At 52.2% G+C, this 17,906-nt stretch overlaps 7 protein-coding genes across 7 annotated transcripts; 3 read left to right on the plus strand and 4 right to left on the minus strand.

The window, feature by feature from the left end:
• Nucleotides 1-3,948: 3,948 nt before the first annotated feature.
• Nucleotides 3,949-4,527, minus strand: CC1G_13805 (hypothetical protein; the record flags this gene model as incomplete). Its single annotated transcript, XM_002912228.1, has 5 exons — nucleotides 3,949-3,964; nucleotides 4,024-4,056; nucleotides 4,263-4,348; nucleotides 4,402-4,424; nucleotides 4,506-4,527. The coding sequence occupies 5 exons, from the start codon at nucleotides 4,525-4,527 to the stop codon at nucleotides 3,949-3,951; spliced, it is 180 nt and encodes a 59-aa protein (XP_002912274.1).
• Nucleotides 4,528-5,281: 754 nt separating this feature from the next.
• On the plus strand, nucleotides 5,282-6,912 carry CC1G_11410 (hypothetical protein; the record flags this gene model as incomplete). Its single annotated transcript, XM_001829622.2, has 6 exons — nucleotides 5,282-5,290; nucleotides 5,361-5,395; nucleotides 5,448-5,568; nucleotides 5,628-5,766; nucleotides 5,840-6,375; nucleotides 6,430-6,912. The coding sequence occupies 6 exons, from the start codon at nucleotides 5,282-5,284 to the stop codon at nucleotides 6,910-6,912; spliced, it is 1,323 nt and encodes a 440-aa protein (XP_001829674.2).
• An 807-nt stretch (nucleotides 6,913-7,719) lies between these two features.
• On the minus strand, nucleotides 7,720-8,664 carry CC1G_11412 (hypothetical protein; the record flags this gene model as incomplete). The annotated part of the gene is made up of 4 exons (XM_001829624.1): nucleotides 7,720-7,883; nucleotides 7,947-8,257; nucleotides 8,323-8,506; nucleotides 8,595-8,664. The coding sequence occupies 4 exons, from the start codon at nucleotides 8,662-8,664 to the stop codon at nucleotides 7,720-7,722; spliced, it is 729 nt and encodes a 242-aa protein (XP_001829676.1).
• Nucleotides 8,665-9,125: 461 nt separating this feature from the next.
• CC1G_13806 (hypothetical protein) lies at nucleotides 9,126-9,913 on the plus strand (the record flags this gene model as incomplete). Its single annotated transcript, XM_002912229.1, has 2 exons — nucleotides 9,126-9,830; nucleotides 9,908-9,913. 2 exons carry the CDS (start codon nucleotides 9,126-9,128, stop codon nucleotides 9,911-9,913), a joined length of 711 nt encoding a protein of 236 aa, XP_002912275.1.
• Nucleotides 9,914-10,394: 481 nt separating this feature from the next.
• CC1G_13807 (hypothetical protein) lies at nucleotides 10,395-10,762 on the minus strand (the record flags this gene model as incomplete). Its single annotated transcript, XM_002912230.1, has 3 exons — nucleotides 10,395-10,402; nucleotides 10,492-10,544; nucleotides 10,635-10,762. 3 exons carry the CDS (start codon nucleotides 10,760-10,762, stop codon nucleotides 10,395-10,397), a joined length of 189 nt encoding a protein of 62 aa, XP_002912276.1.
• Nucleotides 10,763-11,142: 380 nt separating this feature from the next.
• Nucleotides 11,143-12,435, plus strand: CC1G_11413 (hypothetical protein; the record flags this gene model as incomplete). Its single annotated transcript, XM_001829625.1, has 1 exon — nucleotides 11,143-12,435. The coding sequence occupies one exon, from the start codon at nucleotides 11,143-11,145 to the stop codon at nucleotides 12,433-12,435; it is 1,293 nt and encodes a 430-aa protein (XP_001829677.1).
• A 1,319-nt stretch (nucleotides 12,436-13,754) lies between these two features.
• On the minus strand, nucleotides 13,755-15,830 carry CC1G_11414 (tRNA-dihydrouridine synthase 1; the record flags this gene model as incomplete). Its single annotated transcript, XM_001829626.1, has 7 exons — nucleotides 13,755-14,327; nucleotides 14,414-14,718; nucleotides 14,785-14,962; nucleotides 15,026-15,186; nucleotides 15,250-15,511; nucleotides 15,576-15,641; nucleotides 15,690-15,830. The coding sequence occupies 7 exons, from the start codon at nucleotides 15,828-15,830 to the stop codon at nucleotides 13,755-13,757; spliced, it is 1,686 nt and encodes a 561-aa protein (XP_001829678.1).
• Nucleotides 15,831-17,906: the final 2,076 nt, after the last annotated feature.

A 17,906-nucleotide genomic window follows, 5' to 3' on the forward strand; every position in this document is an offset into this window, starting at 1 on the left:
TAGGGCGCACCAGGCAACGGATTCCAACGTCGACATCAACCAGGCGGTATCTGTAGCCTACATGGCTCGTCTCAGCGATGCACCAGCGCCCTCCAAGCTCGTTTGGTACCTCGACTCTGGAACAACCTCCCACATCTGCACACAACGCGATGCTTTCACCCACTACACACCTCTCCACAACTCTACCATCCAGGGCATTGGCCCAACTGCTGCTATCGTCGCTGGCATGGGTACTGTCCGTCTCAAGTTCGTTCTCGATGGAAAGACCTCTATCCACGAGATTCGAGACGTTCTGCATGTCCCAGATGCACCCAACTGCCTCCTATCACTCAGCCGCTTCGACGACGCAGGAGGATCGGTCAACTTTGCGAATGGCATGTGCAACTTGTTGGACAAGGATGGGAGATTGGTTGGGAAGGGAAGGAAGACAGATCGGTTGTACCAGTTGGATGCTAGAGCCGAGTTGAAGCAGAACCGTACCTTTGCGGCAACTCGTCGGGCTCGCACCTGGGACTACTGGCACCGCGCTTTTGGGCATGTGGGCATGTCTACCCTCGAGAAGATGCACTCTTCGGGCGCTGTAACCGGTTTCGAAGTTGACGAATCGTCTGTTCCTTCCCCCACTTGCGTACCCTGCGTTGAGGCCAAGTTCTCGCACCTCCCACACCCTCACAAGGCTTCTGGACGATCCGACACGGCTGGCGAGGGTTATCACTGCGACGTCTGGGGTCCAATCAAAACCGAATCGATTTGGCACAACAAGTACTACATTTCCTTCACAGACGACGCCACCCGCTACGTCGACGTCAAGTTCATGAAGTCCAAGGATGCAGCCTTCGATTTAATCGCCAAACACGTCGCCAGCGTCGAAACTCGGTTTGGGAAGCCTCCCAAGTGGTTCCGCTTCGATAATGGGAAGGAACTCGTCAATGAACGCACCAAGGAGCTCTGTGCATTGAAGGGAATCGAGATCCACACCACGGCCCCCTACTCCCCTGCCCAAAACGGTGTTGCTGAACGGCTCAACCGCACTTTGTTGGAGTTGGTGCGGGCAAACCTGATTGCCAAGTCAGTCCCTGCCTTCCTTTGGGACGAGGCTGTCTCGCATGCTGTCTACATCCGAAACCGTGTCCTGGTCAGCGCACTCCCCGATAAAACCCCTTACGAGGCATACCACAGCAAGAAACCCGATGTTCGCCACCTTCGGGAGTTTGGGAGTGACGTTTGGGTCTTAGACGAGTCACCTGGGCGTTCGAAGCTTGATCCCAAGGCCAACCGCATGGTCTTTGTCGGATTTATTGACGGATCTCGGTCAATCCGTTATTATGACGCGGCCAGGAGGAGTGTGAAGGTCTCAAGGAACTTCTCCTTCAACGACAACCTCGATGACGCCTGGATGGAGTCTCTCGGATCTGGTCTCGAGGAGGAGACACTTATCGACACCCCCGTTACCCCCGTATCCAAATCTGTCGAAGTCGATACCAGATCCGGTAACTCCGAAACCACGGATCAGGAGGCAATTCTCCGGTACACACCCACCCCAGCTCCCCAATCTCCGCGTTCTACTTCGAATTCTCCGGGAAAGAAGTCCGTTCCACCTGTTGTCGACGATAATATCACTCCAGTACCCACACCTGGCTACGAAGGGCGAACACTGCGTCAACGTAACACGGATATCGACTACAAGCTTGCCAACAACCCTGATGCTCGAAAGCCGGCCGATAGGAATTGGAAACAACGCACCAAGGCCCTGAAGACCGCTCGCAGTACGAAGGACACGAACTCTTCACTCGAGGCATCCGATTCGGACGAGTATGCCTTCCTAGCACGACGAGTGACCATTGAAGAGGTTGAAGACGTCGATGCACCTCGAAGCTCTATCCCTATTCCCTTCACTTCCTTACCACCCACTCCCCAGTCCCCTCCTGGTCTTAAATCGTCGCCTTCACCCCTTGCGCGCAACATACCTATTCCTTCGAACGTTCACGAAGCTCTCAGTGGCGCATATGCGAAGGAGTGGGAGGAGGCGATCAAGGAGGAGTTGTCTTCATTGCAGAAGATGGGTACATGGGATCTGGTCGACTTACCTGCTGGGAGGAACGCTATTGGCAACAAATGGGTGTTTGCCTTGAAGGAGGACGACCATGGCCGTGTAGTTCGGTGGAAGGCTCGACTAGTCGCCCAGGGCTTCTCCCAGAAGCCTGGAATCGATTTCAACGTCCATGAAACCTTCGCAGGCGTAATGCGACTCGACACCTTCCGAACCAACACTGCTATGGCTGCCGTTAACGGATGGAGGATGTTCCAACTCGATGTCAAAAGCGCCTACCTCAACGGACGACTCGACGAGGAGCTTTACATGGCGCAGCCTCCTGGGTTTGAAGACGGTTCAGGCCGAGTCTGTCGCCTCAATCGAGCGCTTTACGGGCTGAAACAAGCCGGCAACGTCTGGAATCGCGAATTCACCTCCACCATGTCCGAACTCGGTTTCACCCAGCTCAGGAGCGACTCCTGCTGCTTCATACGGTCTTCTAACGGCGCTACAACGATTCTATTGGTCTGGGTCGACGACATCATCGGTTACACGGACTCTGACGAAGAGGAGGAGCGCCTGGTGAAGGAACTCTCTGCAAAATTCGAGATTACGCACGTCGGACGACCACAGATCCTTCTTGGGATGAAGATCGCCCAAGACGACACCTCTGGCGCCATAACCCTCTCCCAATCGCACTACATCGACTCCATGCTCGCTCGTTTCGGTCTTACCAACGCCAACACCGTCTCCACCCCACTCGACCCCAATATCAACCTCGACTACGACCAGGGGCCGCCTCCTGCTGCTGATAGGCGTGGTAGCAGCCTCTATGCGACCGCCATCGGTTCCCTGCTGTATGCAGCGATGGGAACACGTCCAGACATCACCTATGCCGTCCATCGACTCGCCCAGTTCACCAGTCACCCCGAACCGAAGCATTGGACGGCCGTCAAGCGAGTTTTTCGTTACCTTAAGGGTACCAAAGACTTTGCACTCACCTACGGCGGACTCGACTTCGATCTAACCCCCGACATCGACATCTTCTGTGATGCAGACTGGGCCTCTAATGCTGACCGCAAGTCTATCAGCGGCTACGTCTGCAACATTGCAGGAGGAGCCGTCGCTTGGAGCTCGAAGAAGCAAACCACCGTTGCTCTTTCGACTGCCGAAGCCGAGTACGTCGCAGCTACTCATGCTGCGAGGCAGGTCCTCTGGTTCCGATCTCTCTTTTCAGAGCTCGGATTTCCCCTTCCGTCGACTTCTACGATCTTCACCGACAACCAAGCCGCCATCGCGATCGCTCACCATCCCGAATTCCATGCACGCACCAAACATATCGACATCTCCCTCCAATTCCTTCGCGATCACGTCAAAACCGGCACCCTCGACACTGTCTATATCAATACTCACGACAATCTCGCTGATATCTTCACCAAAGCCTTACCTCGCCCTGCTCATGAAGAATTCGTCTATCGTATTGGTCTCTTACCCCTTGGATGAACGAACAAGGAGGAGTGTTGAATTTCGGTAAAGTCTCGTAGGACTATTCGTCCTATTTCGTCTTCCTTATTGTTCGTCCATCCTTGTATCTTCGGGAGGACTTATATCGTCTTCATATCGTCTAGAATTCGGGTAATTCTTAGGCTACAACCTCGGGTATTCATAGGTGACTTGAATTGTATTTAAGCTGGGTATTTACATCGGAATACATCATCGTTCTACTCGATAACTCGTCTACTTTCTCAACAGCAGTAAATGACGATTTGCTCGTGGAAGCTCTTGAATGAGGGTCCGGCACGTTCTAACCTTTCCATCCGTGGTCGCATATTCCGACACTTCCACAAAAAAAAAAAAAAAAAAAAAAAAACCGCGAGTTAGCAGCCGCTATTGGGGTTATAGGAACTTGAACATACTTATCGCATCTCGAAGCTACAGGGACGAAAGGGGCTCTGTTAGTTGGTCTCATAACCACAGTCCCCGGGCCTTACCTTGCCATTGTTCGGTTGCTGGACAACAGGTTCCTGTTTGGGATGAGCTACCATTAATTGTGTAAACGCGCGGAGCTAATAGAACGACGAACAGGTAACTGGTTGAGGTAACGCCGAAACAGGGTCGCGATGTCGTGAACTGTGTAGCTGCTATCTCTAAGCGAGAGATCTTTTCCGTACTTTAGGAAAGCATCGCTCATCAATATCCTACTCAGAGCCAGAGATATGCTAAGTCACACCTTTGGAGGACTCTCAAAAGCTGCTTGAAGCTCTCGCACTCGAGCGATCGATCCGCTGAGGCGAAACACCCCAGGTTTTTCCGTTCCTGTGGTAAGGTGGTGAGTTGATGTTGCATAAGTTGTGATATAGTCATCGCACCATGTTCCTTGAGAAATAACCCGCTAAAAAGAGAGTCAACATCACGCCTAAAGCAGAGCTGAAAGACTTGCCATTTGGCAATGACGACCGGGATATAACCCCACGCAACCAGCTTTCCCTGTCCATCTTCGGTTGAAATTTGGATGGATGCGAGCTTCAGCGACTCTCTAAGTGGCTTTGCAAAGACAGCGCTCGTAGTCGGCGTATCGCTTTCCGAAATGTCAGCTTTCTCTGCCCTTCTCCATGCTATTTGGTTCGACCGGCGCTTCTTGGTCTTGGATCGTCCAATAGTATTACCCAGCCCGAACAAAGGACCTCCGTTGAAATTAGGAAGTAGTGAATTCATATCGTTGCTTGACGCTCTTGAGGTGTTTACTCCACTGTCGGGGGTTAGTGAGCGTGGTGGTCGAAGGGAGAGATGTATTGCTCTCACATTGAAGGCCAGGGCCATGCCGCCTGTCATGACGTCTTCACACAGCCATGAAGGTCGAAACGGTCACGAGGCTTGCACTGCCTATGGCTGGACACAATTGGTCGCTTCCTGAAGATAAGCGCCCGTCCACCCCGTGCCGGGAGATGCCGACGAAGATTCCCAGCCGACGGACTGACGGGCCGACAGGACTGCGGTTCGTTTGCCTTTCAACGACGCAACTCACGAGTTCTCATTCTTAGTCTATACGAGCCACAACGGAAAGACGTACGTGTGCACTCTTCAAAATGAGGCCGCAAAAAACAACGAGTCAAAAAGGAATCACTGACATCGAGTACCCAATATTATATAATAGTTGATACCACATTGCTTGTCGTCGCCAGCGAGGCAACGGTCTGCTATCGGCGTTAATGTTGGCTTTTTCCTACGAGATCCAAAACCTCCAACACAATGGAAACAGTGCTTCGAAAGCTCAATTACACGGGATCTCTGGCCCTAATAGCTTTATTACTCGTGCCTTGGCTGGTAGCTGTCAAAGGAGTTCCACTTCTCCGCTGGCTCAAGGTACGTCTATTCATAGATTTTCTGAGGCTTAGAGCTCATCGTGATATACAAGGAAAGGTCGCGTCGACCGCAGCCTCAGCGCTCAGCCTCTACAGCTGTCACCACTTCCTCGTGAAATGCTTGTCGAGATTATGAAGAATGTGGAATGGGACGATGTTTTGATTCTCAGAAAGGTGTGTGTCCGATTCCCATTCCACTTTTCACGTCGATAACACCGACTCTAGTGCTGCAGGTCTCTCAACCTAGCGTCGAAAGAACGCGAGGTCTGGTGCTCACTTTTGAAGAGATACTGCGAGACCACATTTCCGCGCCCATTCTTCCTGTCAAAACCTTTACAACACTCGACACGCGAAGAGCTGGAGGCTTGAATCGTTGGATGGTGGTCCGGCTGGGAGCACCTGACTCCCAGGACTCAACGCTTCGCTGTGCGTGACTATCCCGAAGGTCTATACGGACCTTTGGCGGTGTTACCCGGCAATCACTTCTTTCTTTACGGGTCGAACGAAGGCACCGTGCACTACGGCGATCCATTACACCTCGCCTCCACTCTCTCCCCCCTTCTCCCCTCACCATTCGAAGGACCACTACCCGTTGGGACTTGCATCAGCTTGGATATTCTGGCCACTCAGGGCATTCCCATCGACCCAGACATCCCTGTGGTCGATGCCACCTGGGAATCGCGCCTTTTCCCTCCCACTTTTCGCCTTGCCGTCTGCCTGACACAATACGAAGCAGCCTTCATTGAGGTTTACGATATCACAGCTGAAGTTCAAGATGGCGACGTTCGATACTCGAGCACTCGACTAAAGTCCCATGCCCTCACATCCCGGAAAGAGACTGTGAAGACGTCTAAACCCTGCTCACTGCTTGGAAATCATCTTGCGTACGTTGCAAGGACGAATGCTGTGAGAATCATCGACTGGACCTCGTTCGATCCACAGGACCCCATGGCTAGAATCTGTCCCCCAAACTTTGTCTCGGTGAGTCAAGTTTAATTCATAAATCGTTCCACCCGTGGACTGACTGTCGTTTAGTATCTCCTTTTACTCCCCAATCGCAGAATTTTGATGATGAGAGGTACCGTCATCATCTGCGACTGGGAGAAAGGTAGAAGGTTGACTACTGCCAACTCACCGGACGCGTGGTCGGAGCCTGAGTGGGAGTCTTCAGACTTCTTCGTCACACCCCATCCATTTACAAGCCCCTTCTACATTCGTAGGTCCATACGTCTGGTCCTGGCAGGGGGAGACAATGTCCTCCTTGGCCTGACCATTCCAGTGGATGTCGAGAAACGACTCGCACCCTCTGGTAACGGTGTCGCCACTGTCCGCCTTTTGGAAGCCCCGATACCCTACGGATCTTACAGAAGATGGTTCGGCTATCGTAAAGGCGCATATCTTGATCAAGACGACGATAATCTTGTCTGTTACAGATGGCCTGATGACGACCTCCCCCCTCGCTCCCACCAGTCGGCCAGACTTCCAGGACACTTCTGGGATTTTGCATGGCTGTTTTGAAACAGACGGTGACTACAAACGCCTCGTCGCGTTCTCGCTTACATCGCCACCATCATGTACTGTCTTTGGATAGACTGCATGATAGTATGTTCATATACTGCCGAATCATCTACTGCTCTCCCACCGCCAGCCCTGGACCTGGCTTCTCTTCCTCGCCGTCAAGAATCGTGTTGCTATCTGGAACACCACTGGGCTTGGTGAGAGTAGGAACGGTGGATCTGCCTCTCTTTCTGGATGGAAGGTCGGTGACAGCTTTAATGCACTGACTTGTCAGAGGTTGGTAGGAACATCCACCCGGATCTTGTGGTGCAGAGATAGGGGCTTGCGACATTACAGCTCATTTTGGGCGCTTATCGCGATGGAAGAGCCCCGAACCGAGACTTTCGAGTCTTTGGTGAGATTAAAGGTGACTAATGTCTCCATGGTGGTAGGGTATTATACACCAATGTCAGTCCGAAAGCGAACGTAGCATAGAATCAATGTGGATAGCCATGAGAGCGTAGCATGAATGGAAAGCGAATATGAATACGGGATAGCAGTGCAAGTTATCGATAGCGGTGATAGCAAAGCGGACGTCATAGCAGGTCATGGACGAGGTGATGGACTTGAGGCGGTAAAAGAGATCGGGGCTGGATGTACATAAGTGGTAGGTAGTATGACCTGATGATTCAAAGGACACGTCGTCACAGAACCTATGGCATAATATCCATATCTGCCAGCCTGAGTGATACCAAACGGATTTAACGAAAGACAGCTTGAACCATATGTTCTACTATGTCCCCTTCGCGACAAAAGTCCCATAGTTCGTCAAATGGTAAGTAGGAAGCAAGCGAAGAGTAAAAGTAGAAGCCATATTACAACCTCTGGTCCCCGATCTCCTCTACCCGCTTGGAACACAGCGTCGGGGTAATGGCCCGGTAAGGATGTGAGCAGAGTATCCTCGAGCTCAGTCGAGAGCTCGGAGGTAATAGCTATAGCAGTGGGCCTCCGTCAGAATACCTTCAAAGCTCGAGCATATAGAGTTCACGACCTACTGGTGGTGACATTATATGAATGGTCATTGAACGAACCCTGAATCGTCGTAGTTGTCGTGTTCCCCGAGTTGACGATATTGATTGTAGCCTGCTCTGGCTTGACACCAAAGAACTCGCAAAAGTGTTTCTCTTCGTCTGAGAGCCCGTGATTGACTGTCTCTACCGGCGGAACTCGATCGTGAGAGGGAGGGGGTGGACAGTCAAATATGATGTATCCTTCAATGGGACGATCCGAGGTGCTGCTTCGAACGAGTTCCTCTGGGACCAGGCAGAGTGGAACGTCTTCCACTGGAGTAGGGTCCTCTTCTGTCCTATATGTACGAAGAACGACGCTTGATTAAGCGGAAGCCTGTGAGGTTGCCGATACATGACGCACCGGGTGGCATGCACGGACTCTAAGTGCACTGTCTCGCTCTGGACCTGGACGTGCCCGCTCCGTGATCTTCGTAACCTCTCGATCTCCTCTTTCATATCCAGCATCTCTTGATCCCGCTTCACCAACAGTGTCTGCAATCTCCTCACCTCTTGAAGAAGGCCACTGCCGACTTCCAAAGCGAACTCTGTGGCATGACCATCAAAAAAGTAAGCTTCGGGTTCGGCGCTGTGTACTTGTCCTTTTCCTAGAGTCAAAATGCGCCTTGGGCTCACCTACATCGTCTGCTCGTTTCTCTCTGCTTTGGGTGGCCGGACCCCATGATGTTTGTGGACGGTCTGACATGGTGCACTTGCGCGGAATCGAGCGTTGGACCGTGACCGTTGCTCCAGCCTTCAAGTGATGGTGCAGGGTGCTAGGATATCAATCGGTGGAAGGAAAGGCAGAAAGAGATTGAAAAGGGAGTGGAAGAAAAGGGACGGTGGGCACACCTCCGCATTTGGGCCGCAAGGCATTGGTTGACAGTTCTACTTTGGCCGAACCAGGTACCGGGACCAATGCACCGCCACTCTCTTGCGTTCAAGTACCTCACGAAATCGCCTCACTTGAACTTCGTTGAACGTCTGCTCCTCCAACGGCGATGAACGTCCAGTCTATGCGCTCATCCTTGTATAAACTAACTATAGTGTAGGTAAATTACCACAATCGCTCATGGGATTGGAACCTGATGGATAAGATAAGAACTCCATCAGACCGGCGATACCTTGGGCGCTTATTCATTGGGGTCGCACAATGCAGAACAAAAAATGAGTCAGCTTCGAAAGACCAATGAGATGAAGATGGGGTGGCTGCGGCACAAGCAGCGGTCTCTTCGGACACGTCGTCATAAGGTCTTCGAGGGGTATCGAGGATCGTACGATGGCATCCTTCGCATAGCATCTGTCAACGGGGATATGACCTCCCTCCAACAACAACTGGTTCGGGAACCGGTCGTCCTCCCCTTCCTTTGGAGCCTTGTTCTGTCCATGAACGACACAGTCGCAGATACCTTTGAGCCTCTTCTCTATCTCAAGGGACCGGCCCTCAAGTCTCTCACCCTTGAGCGCCCCGTTCAGCGGCAGACTATTCCTTTTGAGATGCAATGCGAGGCGTTACTGGGTGCGCTGACGATCTTTCACAGGCTGAACCCCGGATGCCGGATCCAAACCTTTTCGAATCACCAGCAATGGTGGGCGGAAGACGTGGGACACCAGCAAATCCTTTCACACCCCATCTTCAAGGACCTTCGGTCATTCAAGACTGAGGATGTCGTCGGCGAAGAGACCCTGGAATGGATGACATGGGACAGGAACTCCAACGATCCACCAATACTACCCAAACTTAGCACATTCTCGGTGCTCCCTGACGCGAAGGACGGGCTTGTGTCGAAGATAGTGGCATCGCACGTTGTGGATGTTCCGGATCCTGTTCTGAGAACGGTTCGCGTCATCTTCTCTCAGTGTCTGAAAGAAGTGCGTCGCAAGGAAGACAATAAAGGGAGAGCTGGGCTTACTCCCTTACTGGAGCGGTTGGGGTACTTTCTTCGCAGTCATGAAGAATGTACACGTTGCGGTATGACCGGAGATGAAATAATTTCAAGTTGCAATTAGTCCTGTTCTTGGTTTTACTTTCCCTGTATCATATCTCTATGCCTCCTTCTCCTGGCCCCTGCGCCATGCTTAGCTGTTGTTTGGTGTTTGCCTTCTCCTTGTTTGCGTATGCCTTCCCATTGTTTACTTATACCTTCTCGTTGTTTACCTATGCCTTCCATGACCCCTGTCCTTCATCTCTATCTCTCCCCCTTCTCCTCGTCGTACTTACTGTACAGCAGATAGATTATAGAAACGTACTTAAAGGGCTCAACCCTTCTGTACGCAAGTATCTTTTAAATAGCATAGCTTACGCCTCTCGAGCCAAGTGACCAACCGCGGTCAGCCTGAGTCTAAGGTTGTGAGAAATGACGTCAATCGACCTAGAGCTTAAACAGCGAGTACAGAGTGAATTTGAATGCCGAGGCTCTTCTTTTTATCGCTACGTTAGAATCCTAATGAAACAAAGCTTCCAGCTCTAGATGGTAAGTACAACAAATGTGAATATGCCTCTTCACTAATTCAACGTTTGAGATAGACGTACCGCTCAGCTGAAAGGTCCAAATACAAAATGAGACGAGAATCCGATCCAACGGACTGTACTTAGCCTACATGGGACTGGAGTGCTTTGAGCGACGTGTGGCAAATTGAAAGGTGTTACATGCCATTGCGCCGGTACGCGCTTACCGGTCACCTTCGGTTCCTGTCTCGAAGTAGTCGCTTGATTCCAGGCCATTTCCCTCTACTCCCTTTCGTCTCCTCTCCTCCAATATCCTCCTCTCCTCCAGTATCCTCGTCCTCTCCTCCTCTTCCATTTCTTTTACAAGCATCCGCGTCTGTTCGCCATCTTGCTCGCCAACTGCAGGTTTTGATGGTGAGCAGTGGACGTGCCCGGTACTGGATGATCGCGTGGACGCGATGAACTGGTCCAGGGATGCTTTGACCATTAATTGGTACTTTGATCGATAGTGGTAAGTATAGCGACTGTACGATCCGAACCGGTTGCCAGGACATCATGAGGGCCAATGCACAGTTCTGGTTGCCAGACCGTGCAGAGTGGTCAAAGCGAGTTGTCGCCTCTTTTTCACTATAAAACAGTCCTCGAGTATTGCTCTTGAATCTCCCAACGACATACCGCCTCACCCCCCTTCGACAGCATATCGATATCGATTTGAAACCGAAAGTAGCGCTAACAATGTCTCCTTCGACTTCAACTGGACGCCGTGGCATTAACTCTCTCCCTGCCGAAGTCTTGCTTGATATCTTTGAGCAGTATCTGAAGCCAGGACCTGTGCTGGATCTTCAGGGTGCAGAACGCACGTTGCCAGCCCTGACCCCGAAGGACATCGAATACATTCCAGGCCGTGGCGAAAACTCCCCCTTCGTTATCGACCAAGTGTGCGGGACATGGCGCCAACTCGCCCGAGGTTACTCTGGTCTTTACACCGACATTCACGTCGTCAATCCCACACCGCAGGACGTTGCTCGGGTGCGCACTATGCTGGAGTTATCAAAGGACAGACCACTGCGCGTCTTTCTGGAAGTCAACGAATTTCCGCGGATCCAATTGTTCACTCACCGAGGAGGACTCCAAGCTGAGGCGATGATGGCGAACGCATCGGCGGACGGAGATTGTCTGTTCCCGTGGCACCAGATCGTGAAGCTGGTATTTGCGAATGCCCATCGAGTGGAGAAGCTTTATCTGCAGGTTCCCGTAGGGCCTAAATGGAAAGGCTGGGACTATACCTTTCCTCTTGGGAGGGACACCGATTGGGATGCTCTCGCCTTCCCTCTGCTGACCACCCTCCACCTCCAAGACAAGGTGTCCGCCTTTCATGCATCGGAAGACACATTCTTCAAACCACTCGTCACCCGCGCATGTGCAACATCACCAAGGCTCGCCGATATGCGCCTCGACAAAATGTTCGCCCTCGTCAACATCATAGGCCAAGATTCGCTGAATGGGTTGGGACCCTGCGCTTCGATGATCCCCTGGAAGAATCTCACTTCGCTCACGATATCCATTCAGTCTGTGAAGGAAATGTTGCCGATATTGCGACTATGCCCGTCACTCCAGGAGTTGTACCTCGAACCGGATATGTGCTGGAGTTCATCCACAGAGGAGGCGGTTGGGGAACCGGTTTTGCTCCCCAACCTCTGGTGCCTAGTTCTTTCCGTGAACGGCGAGTCCAACGACAATACTTTCCTTCCTCTTTCGTATCTCAGGGTACCGGCCCTCAAGTCTCTCTCCCTCCACACCCCTGGAAAGCGGGTCCTCTCAGGTCTCGATGATACTAGTAACCCCCCGAGGAAGAGCGTTCATCTGTTAGGTGCTCTGACGGCCTTCCACAGGCTCAATCCCGACTGCCGAATCCAGACCTTCTCAAGTTTCCAGAACTGGGACCCGAGGGATCAGGAGGGATACCGCCAAATCCTCTCACTCCCCATCTTTGGAGACCTTATATCATTCAAGAATCAAGACTCGTGATACGATCGCCGACGAGACCCTCAACTAGATGAACCCTCTCTGTAATATTTATTGATCGTCAGCTGGCACCCCTCTGAGGGTCCGGACTCTCGTAGGATTTACTGCTTCTCAAGTGTTCTTATATTCTCTGTTATACACTGGGCCCTTACCGCTACTCATTTCTGTACAGACTTTATATTATTTTCCCAACCGAACACTATGTCGCTAAGTACTCGGTCTATAATAAATTCCAATGGTACATTCATGCTCCCATGCCGGTGTGTCCGTGGATCCATATTACTGGCGACTCGGCGAACACCACACTCGTTGAACAATGACAAAGCGAGTTGGGACTTTGCGATGAGATAAGCCGAAGAGGCATAGTGAACGAGATAAATACTTATCCGTCAAGTACTGTACAGCAGACACGAGGTCTTCTTTCTTCCGAGTCCAACTCCCGAGGTCAAACGATAAGCAACACGGGCGCTGTGCATGTTTTCTCCCCCCTCAGGCTCCGTCGATTCGGCCACCTTTGCGTTGACGAGTGGAAGGGTCACTCGGAAGCGTACTGCGTCTATGCTGTTGCGGACCCGTGACTATGTGTATGTCCAGCGACGATCGACGAGCACGCTACTTACTAGGGAAGGTCAGCCAAGACTGATATCAAGGACCATAAACACGCCTCCTCTGAGTCCATCTGCCAGCCTGAGGACTACGGGATGGACATCTCAACCATCCATGACAGACACGATAGTGTGAGCAGCAGAGTTCTCTCCGTAGAACCCCTACTCTCTTTCCATCACACCACTGCCACAGTCCCACAGTCCATCCCACCTTGCACCATGCACCATCCACAGAATCCACCCATAACCTCGATCAGCATGCGCAAACGACGTACCAGGGACGCTGAGGGTCATGGTCATGACGCGGGCACGACGATGAAGCCAATCCGAGTAAATAAGTCCAATCCGAGAAAAAATAAGATCTATGCAATTAGTACCACACACCCACAGCTGGATAGATACAAGACGAAACCCCCCATTCGAGGACGACGAAAGGATATAGTCAACCACGGAACCAATGGCGGGTCCTTCTCTAAACCACGATGCTGACCTCGAAACCACAACGCTAACCTTGAAACCATGGTGCTGACTTCGAAACCACGAACGTCCGCCACATAACCAACCCTCGCAACCGACCCTCTAAATCCAAACCACAACATCTCAAGCCAAACAAAGCAAACCCTCTACAACCACAGACGATCCCAGTCTTCAACCGAGACCAGCATCGCACCCTGGCCAATCTTCAAGCACTCCTACCCATCGCCCATCACCCAACCCTCACGCAGGCGCCTTCACAACCTCAATAACCTTCACAACCTCCCCATCCGACAACGCCCTCCTTCTCTTGACGGGTGCCGCGCCTTCCGTCTGTACGTGAGGAGGCGGCGAGGGCGATGGAGAAGTTTCGGCGATCGTGCGTTTTGCTGGTGTCATAGTAGGCATCGCGGGCGCTGTAGTAGGGAGAGGTCGGGGTGATTCGAGTGCGGGAGGAGGTTCCACGTTCTGCTCTTCGACCACGGTGGCTGTGGTCTTCTCCACCTCCATCGGTACCACCTTGTCCTCTTGCAACGTCTGTTCCTCAGCTACAACGACCACCTTCCCAGTCTCCTGCTCCATCTCCCCCACCTTCTCCACTACTGTCACCTCCTCTACCTCCACCTTCTCCTTTGCCGCCCCACCCCTCTTCTTCTTCCTTTTCGCCTTCTCCTGGGGCGGCTGCGGCACGGGCAGTGGTCGGAAGTAGGGCTGCGCAACCCAATGCGGCATAAGCCTCAACCCCGTCTTCGGACACGTCGTCACGAGGTCTTCGAGGGGTATAGTACCATCCTTCGTCGCTTCTTTCGCATCGCGCTGTATACGGGTGAACGTCAGCAACCGCATCCCGACGTCACTTCCTCAACCCCAAACTGAAATCAAAACCAGAAAAAACCACTCACCTCCATCCTAACCCTCATCTCCTCCACAATAGCCACACACTCCCTCAACCACTTATCCCCCTTCTTCCCTTCACTATCCGCATCACCGCCTTTACCCGGTTTCAACCCCGTCCGTCCCAACCGTTCTCTAAGATCCAATTCCCTGGTTAGGGCGGGCCGCATGAGTTTGAAGAGGTGCCCTTTGACGGCGCTGACGGGCGTTTTGGTTTTGAGCGAGAGGACGATGGAGAGGTATTGGGAGGCGAGGGTGGTGTGCATTGGGTAGAGGTCGGTGGTCGGGGGTTTTGGGGAGGAGGAAGGGGCGTCTGGAAGAGAGGAAGGAAGCAGGGTGAGTGGTGGGGATGGTGAGATGGGAGGAGAGGAGTACGCACCGAGTCCGTAGAATAGTGCGGGGTTGTAGAGGATGCCTTCGGCGCTCATCACGCCGTCACACCCTGTCTCCTCCAAACACCGCGCGATGTCGTCTTGGAAGAGAATGTTCCCATTCGCGAAAACGGGTACTTTGACTGCTTCCTTCACGGCGCGGATTTTCGACCAATCTGCTAGACCCTGTGATACAGAGATATAATTCAGAATGGTGAATGGATGGGGTTAATGAATGAGGGAACGCACGGTATTTTGACCCCGCTGTTCTCGTATCCGTCCGTGGCATGTGAGGATCTGAGCTCCAGCTCGTTCGAGCATTTTTGCGTATTCAACCGTCTTTTCGACGTCGGGGAATACACGGAATTTGGCCGTGACGGGTATAGAGAGGTTGACGTGGAGGGTATTGACTGTCCACCAAGACCACCACCATCAGCGCTCCGCCTTCCCCCTCGAAGAGATTGAACACTCACTCATGCTGTAAATCAGAGGCCAGTCGTCCTGCAAAAACGATCCATATCTCCCCCGTTTTGCGATATCCTGCGGGCACCCTAGGTTGATATCCACCGCATCACAGTACTTTTCTACCACTTTGGCGCTCTGGAGGAGCTGGTCAGGATCGTTGGCGCAGAACTGGACGATCAAAGGTCGGTCAGACGCCATATCGCCTTCTTCGCCAGAGGCAATATCGAATGCTGAAGCTCGATAGCTCTTGTTAACGGGGTCCGTGAACATCTACAGGCGGTGTTAAGCTCTACATTCTTGATTGGTGAAGGAAAAAGGTTTTGTGTAGACGCACTTTGGCGTTGATCATGGGTGTATAGATAAGTTGAGCACCATATTGTCGACATAGCCTTCTGAAAGCCTGTCAATAGATGAGCATGATGAGGAAACGAGTATGGATCGTGCTCACCAGCTCGCTCTGGTCCACCATAGGCGCTACGATATACTTCGGGCTCCCCAGTTTGCGATAAAAGTCGTACCCTCCCAGCTTTTCGATTTTGGGTGTCGACGTGCATGCCGACGTCGATGCTTCAGGTTGCCCTTGAGCCATTGTCGCTATAGTTCGAGGAGTAAAAGCCGTGTTCGTCGTCCTAGCCGTTCGAGAGGATAACACCAGCCGCGACCTGGCAAATTCTACTAAAAATACAGTGCGCGAGGCACGACAGAGTCGGAGGGCTGCTGGAATGGCTAAGACTGTTCGCTCAGAGGCGGTGAGATCGAACTATTGTTGACGATGACCAGGGCTTCGTGGTCGTCGTCGACGACGACGTTGAGGAAGGGTGTAAAGGACGATGGCCAACCTGGCCCGAAATTTCCGGTTTGTTTGGCTGTGCTGATTGGGAGGGATCAGCCGGCCGCTGATGGCATCAATGCCCCATGCAGCCTCTGGTCTCCTCTGGTGCGCGGCACAGTGCTTGGAATAGATGGTAAAGACTAGGACACCACATCCACCTCAAGCCTTCCCGGTATATTAGTCGTATGCTGCTAGCGTGCCTCATTTTCCGAGCAACTATGCCTTATCCTTGTCCGATCCGAACGGCTTGACGCATAGATAAGTGACCGTATGAGCAATATAATAGAAGGCTGTTACTTAACAGCTCTCAGGTTCACCAGGTCCACATCGCCTCCTCTTCCACCAACCTCATACATATCTCGCAGCGGCGTTCAGTCTAAGGACTCCCACTAATGATGTTCTCCCCTCCCCTGCGCTGCGACCGTCCGGCGTCGCTTCCACCTATTTGGGCGAAGATCCACGCACAAGGAGAAATCTGAACTCACCTGGGCTCCCCACCCTGATCTCAAAGAGCCCCCTCTCGACCACTTGTATGCAGAAACCCCGCCGACACCAACGTTCAAGACCTCGCCCTTGCCACCCTTGCAGATCTTTATTACGACAGAGATTATCACGGAGCCCCCTACCGCTGTACATGTAGACGAGGAGGAAGATCCACTGGCAGATGTTCCATACGGAGATCATAACATAGTCCATTCGTACGCAAAGGCCCATCTCTCACCCTCACATCCTCTTGATCCCAGAGAAGATGCCTATTGTGACTTTTCCGACACTGACGAAGAGCGGGCGAGTTCTGAGGTGGAGTCGGAAGGAGATTCTGCGCAGTGACTCCTACTGTTGTAGCACAGTAGCTGTAGCTGAGGCGGCGAAGCAGAGAAGGCGAGTTCATTCGTATGCGAAGGCTCATCTCGAAACCTCGCATCCTCTTCATCCAGATGAAGGCTACCTTTCGGACGTCGATGACGAAAGGCTGTTTTGGGAGTTCTTTGGAATGGTTCCCGAGAGGGAACAGGAAGGGAAAGCCGGCGCTACCGATCTCCATATTGAATATCCTCTTACTGCTGAAGATGAGGGGGATGACAGACAGTCGACGAAAGAAGCCTGAAGGCAAGTCCATTTATATGTGAATGCACGTCTAGATCTCTAACTTGACACATCCTCTCCATCCAGGACAAAGTGTTTACTGCTACGTTCCGACCCTCGATGAAGAAAGAAGGTTTTGCGAGTTTTTCGGGATGACTCATGAACTACCGGCACAGCCAGATCCACATACTGCAATTATCTCCATTGTAAACTCGGGAAATGTGACAACAACGTCAATCGTAGGGTCTTTCAATGATAACTCCCACCACATGCACAGTAAGCATTCGGAATTCATTTTGGTTTCATTGTATGAGGCGCCTCTGACCATCTCCAACAGATGAAAGGGGGGATACAACGAGTGATGCACAATTGGAGGAAACCTTCCCTGTCCATCACCCAGAATCTCCCGGAAATTGGGAAGGGACTGCGTACAGTCCTGGAATTACCATCTTTTTGTTCCATTATCTTTCTGTTCTGTTTGGGGGCCTAACATTACTCCTTGTGTATTCGTTCTACTACCATTACATAACAGAATAAAACCAATCGTAAGGAAGAAAACTCTGGATGGCTGACTACCGCGGGCAAACTGAATTAGGCGCTCACGGGCCGTCGGTTCCGGTCGGAACTGTGGGAGCGGGGTGTTGCGGAGTCCGCGACCGTCCGCCCGCAGTCCACAGTCCGCAGTGGGCATGTTTCCTCCTTTCCGCCACCTTTCTTTCAGCCTGCCATCCCCATTCCAGACGTCCTCTC

Source organism: Coprinopsis cinerea, assembly GCF_000182895.1.
Source record: "Coprinopsis cinerea okayama7#130 chromosome 1 map unlocalized cont3.1, whole genome shotgun sequence".
Classification (NCBI taxonomy): domain Eukaryota; kingdom Fungi; phylum Basidiomycota; class Agaricomycetes; order Agaricales; family Psathyrellaceae; genus Coprinopsis; species Coprinopsis cinerea.